Source organism: Thermobia domestica, chromosome 1 (genome assembly GCF_964235325.1).
Source record: "Thermobia domestica chromosome 1, izTheDome1.hap1.1, whole genome shotgun sequence".
Lineage (NCBI taxonomy): Eukaryota > Metazoa > Arthropoda > Insecta > Zygentoma > Lepismatidae > Thermobia > Thermobia domestica.
Window position 1 is genome coordinate 390,756,542 of NC_137454.1, and position 13,284 is coordinate 390,769,825.

At 36.0% G+C, this 13,284-nt stretch overlaps 1 protein-coding gene across 3 annotated transcripts in view; it reads right to left on the bottom strand.

Annotated features, from left to right (window-relative positions):
* The window catches only part of LOC145665244 (glutamate receptor ionotropic, kainate 2-like), a 1,018,072-nt gene that overhangs the window by 15,805 nt on the left and 988,983 nt on the right, over window positions 1-13,284 (bottom strand). For all 3 annotated transcript variants that reach the window (XM_081732538.1, XM_081732544.1, XM_081732549.1), the window contains one exon: window positions 10,989-11,153. In XM_081732538.1, the coding sequence (XP_081588664.1) occupies window positions 10,989-11,153 (165 nt within the window). The remainder of the gene's footprint in view (window positions 1-10,988; window positions 11,154-13,284) is intronic.

A 13,284-nucleotide genomic window follows, 5' to 3' on the forward strand; every position in this document is an offset into this window, starting at 1 on the left:
TGAGGAAGGACACATCCACACATATATGTATAATTTATTTCACTTCAATAAGTGGCAAAATTCTTATACAGCATTATTAGATTTCAGAAACAACTCATTTTTCCAATTTTCTCCAAAACTGCACATGAGGCTTCACACCCATCCATATTGTTTTGCTTAGTATAATATGACACATCGATTACCTTATGTTTCATGTTTAAATGTATATACGAGTAGCTCCTGATAATTTCGTAGCCGAACCCAGAGAATGCACCTGGAATGATGAAATTTTATAGTTATTCCACCCACTCCCCCAAAGTCAAATACACTTCCTTGCACGATGCTCCTATGTTTGCAAACCAGCTAAAAATGTGAAGACTGTTCCTCAAACTACTGTTCCATAGCACTAATCACCTCCTTATCAGATCCAAAAGGAAGTGCTTTTAAGAGTAGTTTGAATTTGGGAAATGAGTAATAGTCTGATGGACATTACCTGATGAATAAGGAGTAATAGTCTAGACATTGAAACCATAAATCATGTAATGTCAATGTTGTGTTTACAGTACTGGGTGGGCTGAGGCATTGTCCTGAAAGAATAGAATTTGTTTGCAATATTTCACGGCGCGTTGTAATTTCAATTTCACTTTCAACTTTATGAGTAATGCAGAGTTAAACTCTACATCAAATGTGTGATCTTTGGGCAGGTAGTCTATGAGTACGACTCCATCCTTATCCCAAATCAATGTTGCAAACACTTTCACAACCAACTTCTGTCTTCTGAACTTATTGCGGTCAGAGGAACTTGAATGCTGCCACTCGATTGAGTGTAATTCCGCTTAAGAATCGTAGAAAAACAAACATGTTTTGTCCATGTTCACTACTCGTGACAGAAATTGATCGAAATTTGCGGTAAAAATGACAGATGCCATTCCTTGACGTCCTCACTCTTTGATGCTTTTGATGTGCTGATAGATATTTGGGAACCTATTTTGCCAAGAGGTAGCGTATGCCCAAGCCATTATGAATTATGCTACCGACGCGTTCTCGAGAAATGCCCACAATCTCTGCACACGTTTTAGTGAGATTCTGTGATTTTCAAGATTAATATGATGAATCCCATCCATGATATTCGGGACAGTCAGTGTTTTTGGTTTTCTGTACGGGAAGCATCATCTGTTCAGAAATCGTCACGTTTCGAGTATGACCTCCACTTCTTCACCACTTCATTTGATGGTGAGGACTCTTAGTAATATTTCATTGATCTTCTCATGGATTTATCTCTTGATAAAAATCGAAAATTTGATAAAAGCTCTAATCTCAGTGTTCATGAAATTCGCTTGTTGGCCACACATGATCATTTTAGTGTTCTGGAGAACACAAGAAAAGTTTTGTTATCAATATGAACATATGTATTTGTAGTTACAGAAATGTGTTCTTTAAAATTGTACACTTTCATCGCTATACCCGTATTCCTTCTGCGTTAAACTCCGACGTTTTCAGCAGCCCCTCGTATACATATATATTGGTATGTATACATATTGGTCAAATGTTAATATTGTAGAATTAAAGCAAGAAACAAAACACAAACTTTCGATAAATTTACACATAAAAAAGCAATAGTATATCATATACAGTATACACATAACAATATACGTGATAGTATTGCTCCCATGTACAGAATCTGATCAACAGTTGTCTGAAGCTTAACGACCATAAAAATGAAACGAAGTAAGTTGAGAAATATATGTGTAGTGCAATATAGGTAAGGGTAAGTGAAAAATAAATGGATATAGCAGCTATTTAAAATGTCATCCCTATGCCTAGACAAGACTGTTAAAGACACAACCAATCAGGAAAAACAAAGTGCACGTCATTCTATGTTAGCCATTATCTTCACTATTTGAGACTTCAAGCAGTCAACAGTCATGCGAGGTTGAGCACATACTTTCTTCTCCAAATAGGACCACATCTTGTAGTCAAGAGGATTTAAGTATGGACTTGACGAGGACTATTCTTTGGTGGTGATCAGTGGAAGTTTGTTGCGACGAAACTACTCCTGTGTCGTCTTTGCCTTAGGAGCTGGTGCTGAGTCGTGTTGGAACTTATTTTTCAACATAGTGGTGCCAAAGGGTTTCATCACCTTGCCGAGAAAGTATTCCTGGTACACTTTTACAACACCCCCAGCCAAATCATCACTAATGTAGGGTGATGTCCTTGCTGGACTCGGGAAACTTGTTCACATGTTGCAGCTCTGGTTATTGCATACGTGCTATCATTCTGTCTGTTGAGATGTTCTTCAACTGGGAAAACTTTCGCATCTGTGAGCAAAATTTATCGATACTTGTTATTCACGCACTGCTACAGGAATGACTTTGATCTATCATGTTGCATTCTCATCAAGCAATGATCTGACCGCTGGCCTGTCCTTTGGCGATAGGCATGCAGTTATAGGTTTTCATTAATCACTTTTTCCATTAATGATCGCGACATGTTCATTTGGAGGGACTTTAACTTCATCAGGCCATATTACTCAACCGAATTTCAACCTGAATGTTTTTATACGATCCCACATAAAGTTTTTCGAAATTTGCTCCTATCCCCCAAAATAGGCGTTTTTATTAAAGGCTGAAAATATAAAAATGTAAATTTCTCAAAAACGGCTAATTTTCCATTAATGAATATTTTATTAACTACCCTATATTATTGAGTCATTTCTTTGGAAAAATACATGAGTAGTTTACTGTTGGGAATATTTTCCCGAATGATTCTCTCAGAAATGGCCTACGAATATAGTATAAATCGTGTTTCAATACAAGACTGATAGGAAATAGTTACTCTTTAAAACGAATCTTTTTCGAGCAATTTGCCCCAAAACTGTTCAATTGATTTGACCTTGCGTCATTAACGAGTGCTTAATTTACAGTTCTATAATATAGATCAAACACGTAATCAATAGGTGCATCTTAGAGGTCCGGATTTCCCCCGAATTTCCAACTTTTCTGTAAATTTTGTCTACTTTTAGAGGCGACTTTACAAATTTTAATACAGTTTATCCTCATATTAAATTTGGAAAAATATTCACAAGAGATTGTTTCCTCTTGAAGGTGTTTTCTTCGATGCAGTTTACCAAAGATCCCATTATAATTTTGTTTATATTTCGTTAATATCTAGTCCCGTGATAACTACAAAATGATTGATATGACGTTGAAGAAGTGAGAGCGAGAGAGTTTAGTGCGGTGGAATGTATCCTTTATTTCACTATTATTTATTTTCTATTCATACTTTCAGTAGAAAATGTATTCCAAAATTTTGGTGACAACTGTTATAAACATGGAAGACGTGGATATAACTGTTTGTTTTTATCCTTCAAAATATTTTCGTCCTGGATCAACACACTTCATCACATGTTCCTGTAACTCCTTGATGATTCCAACCATGCGCGCCGACTACATGGGTGCTCCGGGACTTCGGGACCCACAAGAGTTCTAGTTTGGACCCAGGTTTGAACCCGTTTCTCTTGCGTTTAAGTCAGTCGCGTTACCGACTGAACTAGGGCAGCCCCAACTTATCCTTATAGTTCCGATATATTTTACTTTATCACAGCACAGCCCTTCATGACAGTATTCATAAAAGATTTTAACTCAAAATAATTCAACCAAACAACGAGACTTCCCTGAAAACATTCTAACACGTCCCGCCATTGATATACACCCACATAAATTTTGGAAAATCGTCGCTGTTGATTTCAACTCCACACTAGGAAAGCAGAGATTGAAACGTTTTCAACTCGCCGTTCTCACTGTGGACTGAATTATTTCCAGTGTTTCAAAATACGTCCATTTATGAGAAACGTTTGGTGGGGGCCACGGTGGCTCAGTGGTAGAGCGCTTATCTCTATTGTCCCCGGTTTGATCCCCGGACAAGTAAGTATCTAGTGGACACCATCTTGTCCGTAGGTTTTTTCGGGTATCCACATTCCCATTTCACCACTTCTTTTATCAACATTCATTTGCCATAATCATTTGTTTCTTTTAGCCTAAAGGTCACAGTCGTGGAACCTTAAACTGAAAGAAAAGATGACAAATTTTAAATTAGAAAATATAACATAAACATTATTAATCCGTTTGATCGTGTTTGGGACACTTTTAGCGCCAAAGAAAATAGAAATTGTACGAATATTAGCAGCCCATTCTGGAATCGAGAATAGAACGGCCAATGTAGAAGGGTGCAAAAGACGTTTAGCCAATCAGTATGACCGAAACAAATTCAAAAGACTCCCTTCCTCCCCACCCCCAAATGACTGCCATTCCTATTCGTATAACTTCGTTTACTGTAATTTAACATATTACTGGCATCACATCTAGCGGCTGGCGCTAGAACTACAGCAATACGTAGTTTCTGAGTCGGTCGCTAGGTGGAACTCATTGTATTCTTAGGTTGATGTGAACACTTTTTGTGTCGTATTGTCTGTTTTACTACGAATGAGCTTTCGCAGAGTTTTTTCATGCATTATGAAGATAGTGCCATGTATTATGTGATTTGGATCTATTATTATAAGAAATTAATGTATACATAATTGATTGATCATAAAGGGGTATATTAACCTAGCTGAAAAAAATAATATAATTTAACAGATCAATTAAATAGCTTGGTTTAACAAAATTTCCTTTTTCTCTGTCCGTGTGTCCATCCGGGAGACATAATCTACCTGGTGGATCACTATCAACTTTAACCAGGAAGTAGAGAGTCGAAAGTTAAAAGCCAAATTTTTTTATTGGTTCAAGTGGATGAATGTGATCCACCCAGCTGAACCTAGTACATATATCTACAATCAAAAATCGTTTTCCCATTTATTTCTATAGGGTAATAATGGATACTCTCCTTATTGATACAGCTCCTCCGTGGCTAAGCGGTTAGCGTACGCGCCTTTGGCGTGGGAGACCCGGGTTCGATTCCCGGCGGGAGCTCATGTGGTTCGGATTCCACGTTAATCAGTAGGTCTACGACTCATATAGCCTCGCTGCTGAACGGGACGTTAAACTCAAAATCAACTCAACTCTCCTTATTGATAGACTACCGGCAGTGCTTTTCAGATGAGTTGCCTACTATAATGCTAAAGATGCAAAACGCTAGTCTATCCATGTAATACAACGCTAAAACGAAAATAAATAAATTACTTTCCAGTCAGCAAATCTATAGTCTTATATTTTCCACAAAAAAAATCATTTATCTCACTAAAGTTTTGAGTGCGAAATGGAGGACAGACGAAATGCAAAAGAATCGAACTTCAATTTCAACGTTGTATACGGTGTCATTCATTTATGTGGTGTACTCTGTGCCGTTTCTAATTATTTTCAAGCCAAGAGAATAATAATTAATTATACAATTCGAAATTAATTTCCGAATTCGTTTAAGAGTACGGATTCTCTCGCTAAAAAATAATCATATAGGCATATTTCTTTCAGATATGGAGACGACTACAGGCAGGGTGTGCAATATATAATGTAACCCGGAGTTCGGGATAGTAGAACTTTTGAACCGGAAGCGGTACACAAATAATGGTTATACCAAGATGAAGCCTTGTTCAGCATGTTTAAACTAGGAAGCAACGATTGAAATATACTAGGAACAACACAGTGTTGCCAGATGTAACCGAAGGTGTAAATCATTTATTTTTACAAGTCACGTATAGATGTTCGGTCGTTAGTTTTAAGATTGTATAGTTGGAGTAGCTTGAAAACTATGGAATGGAAAAAACAATTTTTGTTTCCACCGATAACTAATTGGATGAGGCCTCTAGGGAAAACGTGGTTTTCATAAATTAACATTCTGAATTGGTAACAGTGCTGATGTTTCAGTGCATCAAAGGGTGTGTTAAGGATCTATCTACATTATGCAATTCCTGAAAGCAATGAAAAACAAACTTTGAAATTATCATGATAAACTTTTACCTACATGCAGCCAGCAACACTGCTATTCATTGAAACAAAACAGTTGTACTTGAGAATCTGCCGTATAACTGACACCTTTGATGCACTAAAACATCAGCACTGTTAACAATTCAGAATGTTAATTTATGAAAACCACGTTTTCCCTAGTAACCTCTTACAGAGGCCTAATCCGATTAGTTATCGGTGGAAATGAAAACTTCTTTTTTCCATTCCATAGTTTCCAAGCTACTCTAACTAAACAAACTAAAATTTAACGACCGAACACCCATACGTATGAGTTATGGGTCAATTTACGTGATTTTTAAAAACAACTGATTTACACCTTCGATTACATCTGGCAACACTATGTGGTTTCTAGTGTACTTCAATCGTTGATTTCTAGTTTAAAAATATATGAATTAACAAGGTTTCATTTTGGTATAACCATTATTTGTGTACGGCTTCTGGTTCAAAAGTTCTATTATCCCAAACTCCGGGTTGCATTGTGTATTGGAAACCCTGTAGATTAACTAACTTTGTAAACATAGGTTAAAATAAAAAATAATTGCATGCATAATTAATATTGTAATTATATTTAAATTTATATTCTAATAAGATTTTTTTAAGTATATTTCGTGTTTGTGTTTTAAGTTATATCAAATAGTTATGCTTCAAGTACATAATCGATGTTTGAAATGAGTTGGGACACGGTGCTTGACTGGTAGAACACTTACTTTTGGCTCGTATTGCCCCTTGTTCGATCCCCGGCGAAATAAGTTTGTGGTGGACAAAACCGTGTCTGTGGGTTTTCTTCGAGGTGCTGCCGTTTCCTCTGTAGTTCTCATTCCACCAATTTTTCCATCATCATTCAGTTGCCTTAATCGTCCCATGCCCTTAGCGTAAAGGGTATAATCGTGGGACGTTAAATTGATAGAAAGAAAGATTGGAATGAATTCATAATCACTCCTTACTTAATAACTTGAGAAGATTTTCTCTTGGATTGGGAGACTTTGAATGAATGGGAGGCTGAAAGTGATACTGTGAAAATACTTGTAACTCAGGCTGAGCACGATCGGAACACTACCCTGGGGGAATTTCGTACCTCCTAGAGATATCTTGCCCCTAAGCCAGCAACTGAAATGATTACTTTCTTAGGTACTGATGCCACAAATTCAATATGGGACTACTGTACATGTACAATATACATGCTAGCTGCAGGGCTACTCGGTATTTTGTTTTAAATTGATTAGAAATACTAACTGTACTTTGCAATCTGGCCTTTAAAGGAACCGAAAGCTTTAAAAAAAGAAAGCTTAGAGAAACGCTATTGGTTTACTTCGAGAAGTCAACGATAGGTTTTAATTCAATGATTGGCTTGCATTTTTATTCTGTGTCAGAAGCAAAGTTACACATTAAAGTATGATGTGAATTACATTACATGCTCTTCCATCGGGAATTGAACCCGGGTCCTCTTTCATCTGAGACACCCGGCTAATATATAAATTTATATGTGTACGATGGCTAACTTTCTCCTAAGCGTGATATCTATATTGGGTCTCACCGCAAATCATCTTTTGCAGAATCTTTCAGCACTCATTGCTTTTGTATCTGAGTACTTAGAAAGTCAATACTTGTTAATGCATTTTGACTTTGCAGTTTTCTCTACACAAGAATAACTAGTGTGTACTCTTAAGAGGGAAATGAAATTAGAAAAATTACGATGGAGGGTAACTACATTTGGAAGCCATGAGAGGTAAATCCTTCATTAATGTATTTGGAAATGTTAACAGCATATTTGGCGTCCTTGATTGATAGCTTTACACTGGACAGTTGTTGTCTGACATGGGAGGTCAACTCGTTGATTGATTTGTTATCTGAACCTGGCTTAAATCTTCCATCGGCTACAATCACCTGCAGCCATTTTCTGTCTGATCCAATTATAGCACGGAAAGAATCTGGTGCGCGCTTGGACAAGTTGACGCCAATTGGAGCGATAGCATTAAAAGCTTTTCACAATAACAACAACAAAAAAAGTATTTTCAATACGTCAATTTGCTCGAAGTGAAGCACGTGTGACCAGAACACTCTAGCACAACACTGATTGATGATTTTAGACTTCCAAACTATGCTATGAATAAGTATCGGAACGCTTATAGAACAGCTATGCGGCAGCGGTGGCTCACTGGTAGAGCGCTTAAATCTGGTATGTGGGGTCGCTGGTTCGATCCAAGTAACTTCGCGGTGGGCAATCGTGTCCGTGGGTATTCTCGGGGTATTTCCGTTTCCCCCCACAATATCATTAAAGCTATTATTTCCAAGGAAATTATAAAAAAGAGGATCTGCCCTTATAACAAAATCATGAAGCCATACGTCACACCTTCAACACACCTACTCTGCCCACTCCGCGCCACTAATATCGCAATGTTTCAAGCCAACAATCATGGCGGAAACGAGAGTAGCTAATCAAATGTGCCGGCTGAGACGATGCTCGATTGTTTTGTAGCTTCATTGAGTTCATATGATGAAGATACGTATGGGCAAATCCTCATTTTATAACATCCTTGATTATTTCATTATCACTCACTTGCCTTAATCATCGTCTCCCTTATCCTAAAGGGCATAAGCGTGTGACGTTAAACTGAAAAATGTCATTTAATTCCATGTCATATAGAACAACTATGTTAGTCAGGCGTCTGTTAGCAAATATCAGTGCAAAGAGAGTAGTAAATATCCTGCACTGATTTTTTAGGATCGGTCCAGCATCCAAAGAATAACTTCAAACTCATGCATTAAATTTCTATTCAAAGCGGAAATGGGGGAAATTAACTATTTCCGGTTTCAGATCGCCAGAGAAAAAAAAACGGTAACAGATACGAAGTGTTTCTCCTAATCGAGTCGGAGCTTTAAGAAAAGAATAATTACTGTTTTTATGCGCATGAGTCTACTAAAACCGGAAGTAGTAAAATTTATTGCTACTTCCGGTTTTACGGTGGGTTTCCTTTGAAGAAAAACGATAGGAAATAGCGACAAAAGAATTTTTAAATCGATTCAGTGCCTCAGCAACAGACCTCAACCGCTCCTTTACCATCTACTCACACCGGAAGATATAGAAATTAACCACTTCCGGTTTCAACGTTGACAGCCATGAAATAAAAACGGTAAGAGATAACGACAAACGGTTTCTTGGAATTGATTAAGCGTCACAACAATATGTTCCAATTACTCTGTTAACCATTTATTCGAACCGGAAGTGATAGAATTTAACCATTTCCGGTTTCAACGTTGACAGCCATGGAATAAAAACGGTAAAATATAACGACAAATGGTTTCTTCAAATTGATTCAGCGTCTCAACAATAGGTTAAAACTACTATGTTAACCATCTATTTAAACCGGAAGTGATAGAAATAAGCCATTTTCGGTTTCACTATTAATCACCATAGAGCACAATTAAATGCCGACTAATAGCTTTTTGATATGGATTCAGGGTCCAAGGAATAAATTCGATTGCCAACGACGTGTTATAAGTGATCTTCCAGTTTCAGTGTTCAGTTCGCCTAGTTTGGAAAATCTACACTGAGAAAAATCCGCTATCCGGACACCGGTATATTGTACGAATATCCGGTACCTTTATGCTTACTACAGAAATCAGTACGGAGTATACGTTATCGATATCGTACATATGTACTGTGCTTTTTCCTGCTTAGATGTTACATCATGCCGTTGCAGGATCTCTGGCATTTTACAGTCTTCCATATATTACGTACATATACGTATGTTACATACGTCAGCTATATATTCTATACGTCCATCTGTATGTGAGATGCTGACCGTCTATATACAGTCCATTCGTTCGTACGGAAAGTACGTTTAATCGGAACACTTACACGTAAAATATACGTTTTAAGTTATACGTTCGACGTACGTTAAGTGAAAAACAACAGGATTTACACATGTAACCTACGTTGTACATACGCCACATACTTTTTTTTAGTGTGTCATAGTTTAAGAAAATGTGAGACGAAATTTACTTATGAAATATTATCCAAATAAATTTATGTCTTCTGTATTTATTTACCAAAGCATTAAAGATTCAACTTAGGGCCACTCTCTCTTCGGGACCCCAAAAATTTAAAGGAAAATACTAGATGTATATACATTTCCAAAATAATATAAAATCTATATACCCGATTACCTTCAATAGCTTACGGCCTGATTAAATCTAAACCCGTCTCTGCCTCTCCCGTTAGCTATCCGGCTATAAAGAAGCACAATTAAATATCTTTTAGAAATTTTCTTACCAGAAAATACTACGTGACTCATACACAGACAGATTTCATGGATTCTATACATCAAGAAATAAGACAAAGGAAGTATAAAAATCAGCAGTATAACATGTTACTAATTTACGACACCCAAGGTAAAATGATGGAAATTTGAGAAAGTATAGAAGCAGGCAGAAGTTTGAGAAAGGATAGGAGCAGGCAGAAGTTTGAGAAAGGATAAAAGCAGACAGAAGTTTGAGAAAGGATGAAAGCAGACAGAAGTTTGAGAAGGGATAGAAGCAGACAGAACTTTGAGAAAGGATGAAAGCAGACAGAAGTTTGAGAAAGGATAGAAGAAGGCAGAAGTTTGAGAAAGGATAGAAGCAGGCAGAAGTTTGAGAAAGGATAGGAGCTGACAAACGTTTGAGGTAAGATAGAAACAGACATAAATTTGGAAAAGGAAAGAAGCAGAGAGAAGCTTGAGAAAGGATAGAAGCAGACAAAAGTTCGAGAAAGGAGAGGAGTGGACAAAAGTTTGTTTTTAAAGAATAGAAGCAGACAGAAGTTGGAGAAAGGATAGAAGCAGACAGAGAATTGAGAAAGGGTAGAAGCGGACAACAGTTTGAGAAAGTATAGAAGCAAACAAAAGTTTGAGAAAGGATAGAAGCAGACAAAAGTTTGAGAAATGATAGAACCAGACAAAAAATTGAGAAAGAATAGAAGCAGACAGAAATTTGAGAAAGGACAGAAACAAACATTTATACCATTCATTAGTAATATCATACGATCAAGTTTCATTAAAGGTTAGCACTTACCAATGTTATCGACCCCTAAAGCACTTGCTTTTGATTCCTTTGTTTTGTCGTTTCTCGTACAAGTGTCCCCAGGGTTCTTCCACCATTTGTTGTACAAAATTTGAATCTCCCCCTTTTCCTGTAGTTCAAGAATGGCTAGTGATATTTTGTCTCTCCATGGTGAACCTAAGAAACAAATGAAACTTTGTTACAACTTACTTATGATTTAGTTTGTTTTAAGAGTGTGATATACTAAAAATAATACAAAATTTAGCATTTTTGTTTTGCTTGTTTTTCATTAGAGAAAGGTGTTAATGAAAGGCAACTAGCCACAGTCATAGATAATGTTATTCTACAACAGAAAATACGAACCTGGAGAGTTTCCAGTCTTGCCATCCATAGAAATGACAGTGTTGCCAGAATAGTATTTTCTTCAAAATCTAAGTTAAAGCAGCGATTAGAGGAACAAACTCAACTGCATTTGGTTATGTACCATGTTGTCTTGGAATCCTGTGAACTGCTATTTAAATAACATTATTATTTAATTTTAATATCTGTATCTTAAAACTATTTTGTTTATTACAAACTAAATACAACTATTAATTAAAAAGTAGTTCACATGATTCCAAGACAACGTTACAACGTAATCAAATGCACTTGAGTTCGTTCCTCTAGTCGCTGCCTTAACTTAGATTTTGGGGGAAATGTTATTCTGGCAACACTGTAATTTCTATGGATGGCAACACTGAAAATTCTTCAGGTTTGTATTTGCTGTTGTAGAATAACGTTATCTATGATTGTGGTAAGTTACATTTTATTATCTCCTTTCACTTATGATAAACAAGCAAAAGGAAAATGGTAAATTTTGTATTATTTTCAGTAAATCAAGCTCTTAATGCTGAGAAGCTACTTTAAATTCCAAACCATACAATGAACACAATTAATAGAAAAAGAACATCTTTTGTCAACACAATATCAATGATATTTTTTCCCTTTCTTTGAAACCCAAATAAAACTGTCAATATTGTTTGATTTTAATTTGTTAATGAATGTCCAAACCCTGCATTTAAATATTCTCTGACGCTAGACTTGTTACGAATTGGTGCGAACAGTAATTGCTGTAAACAAATTATGAAGTGGATGAAAAAGTGGACTGATTACAATTAATTAGCGCTTCATATACAGTTAATTAAACGTGACAGGAATGACCTGTTATTGACTTTTGATATGGATAAGCTAAGTTGAATGACGTTTCGTGCTGGATTTCACATCAATGTTTTTTTCTAAACCTATTTTTGTTTTTGGAAATTTATCACAATATGTTTTATTGAGGTTTAAAAAGCAGAACAAAACTAACGCTCTAAAACAGAATATGTGATATAAACATTATAGATTATATACCAGCACAATTAGGAAATTGCTAGAAATCATCATCACAGGCATTTTGCCGTTATTTGCCCATCACTTGCAGACACTGAGAGACTTCCGTGTATCACAGTGTTCAGCAAATATCTTCATCAACACGTACGATTTTTTTTTTTTTTAGTTTGAAGACTGTCCATTTTTTGCCTTTCCCTCTTTTCCTGTCACCGTAATTTCTTACACGTACAGTTCCGAAAGAAAGAATTTTTCAGTTGACAAAATTTCTTTTCCTAAAAATTTAACAATAAATTATCCTACCGATATTGGCAAGTTATGAAATTATAACTATTCCAAGGATAACAACAAAAAAATACCCAAATTAATTAATTTGTTCCCGAGCTATTGGCAAAAGAAAATTTGTCAACTGTCAAATACTTTCTTTTTTGGGTGTACACCATAATACAGTTCCTTCTCAGCCAATATCCCAATCACTTTATCTTCTTTTTAATTGCACCTCAAATTCTTATTTTCTATCCTCAAATTTTTAACACCTTCTCATTTCCTTTTCGTTCAAACAGAGTTAATTCATTCCATTCATGTCCACGCCCACAATTCAAAAGGCTCCAGGCTTTATTATTATTATTATTATTATTATTATTATTATTATTATTATTATTATTATTATTATTATTATTATTATTATTATTATTGTATCATGTCCATATTTCTGTCCCATAGAGTACTATACTTCAGACAAACAAGGACCCCTTTAATGAGTCCTTTTGTTTACTCCTTAATAATTCGCAAAAGACAATTTTTTCCCCTAAATGATTCTTTCGAAATTCCTATCCCTGCCTTAAGTTCGTTCGCGCTTCGTGTCCTTATTATTAAAACTACCCAGATATCGAATAGTTCAAATAATAGTTTTGAGTAAATTAAAAGAATTATATTCTAC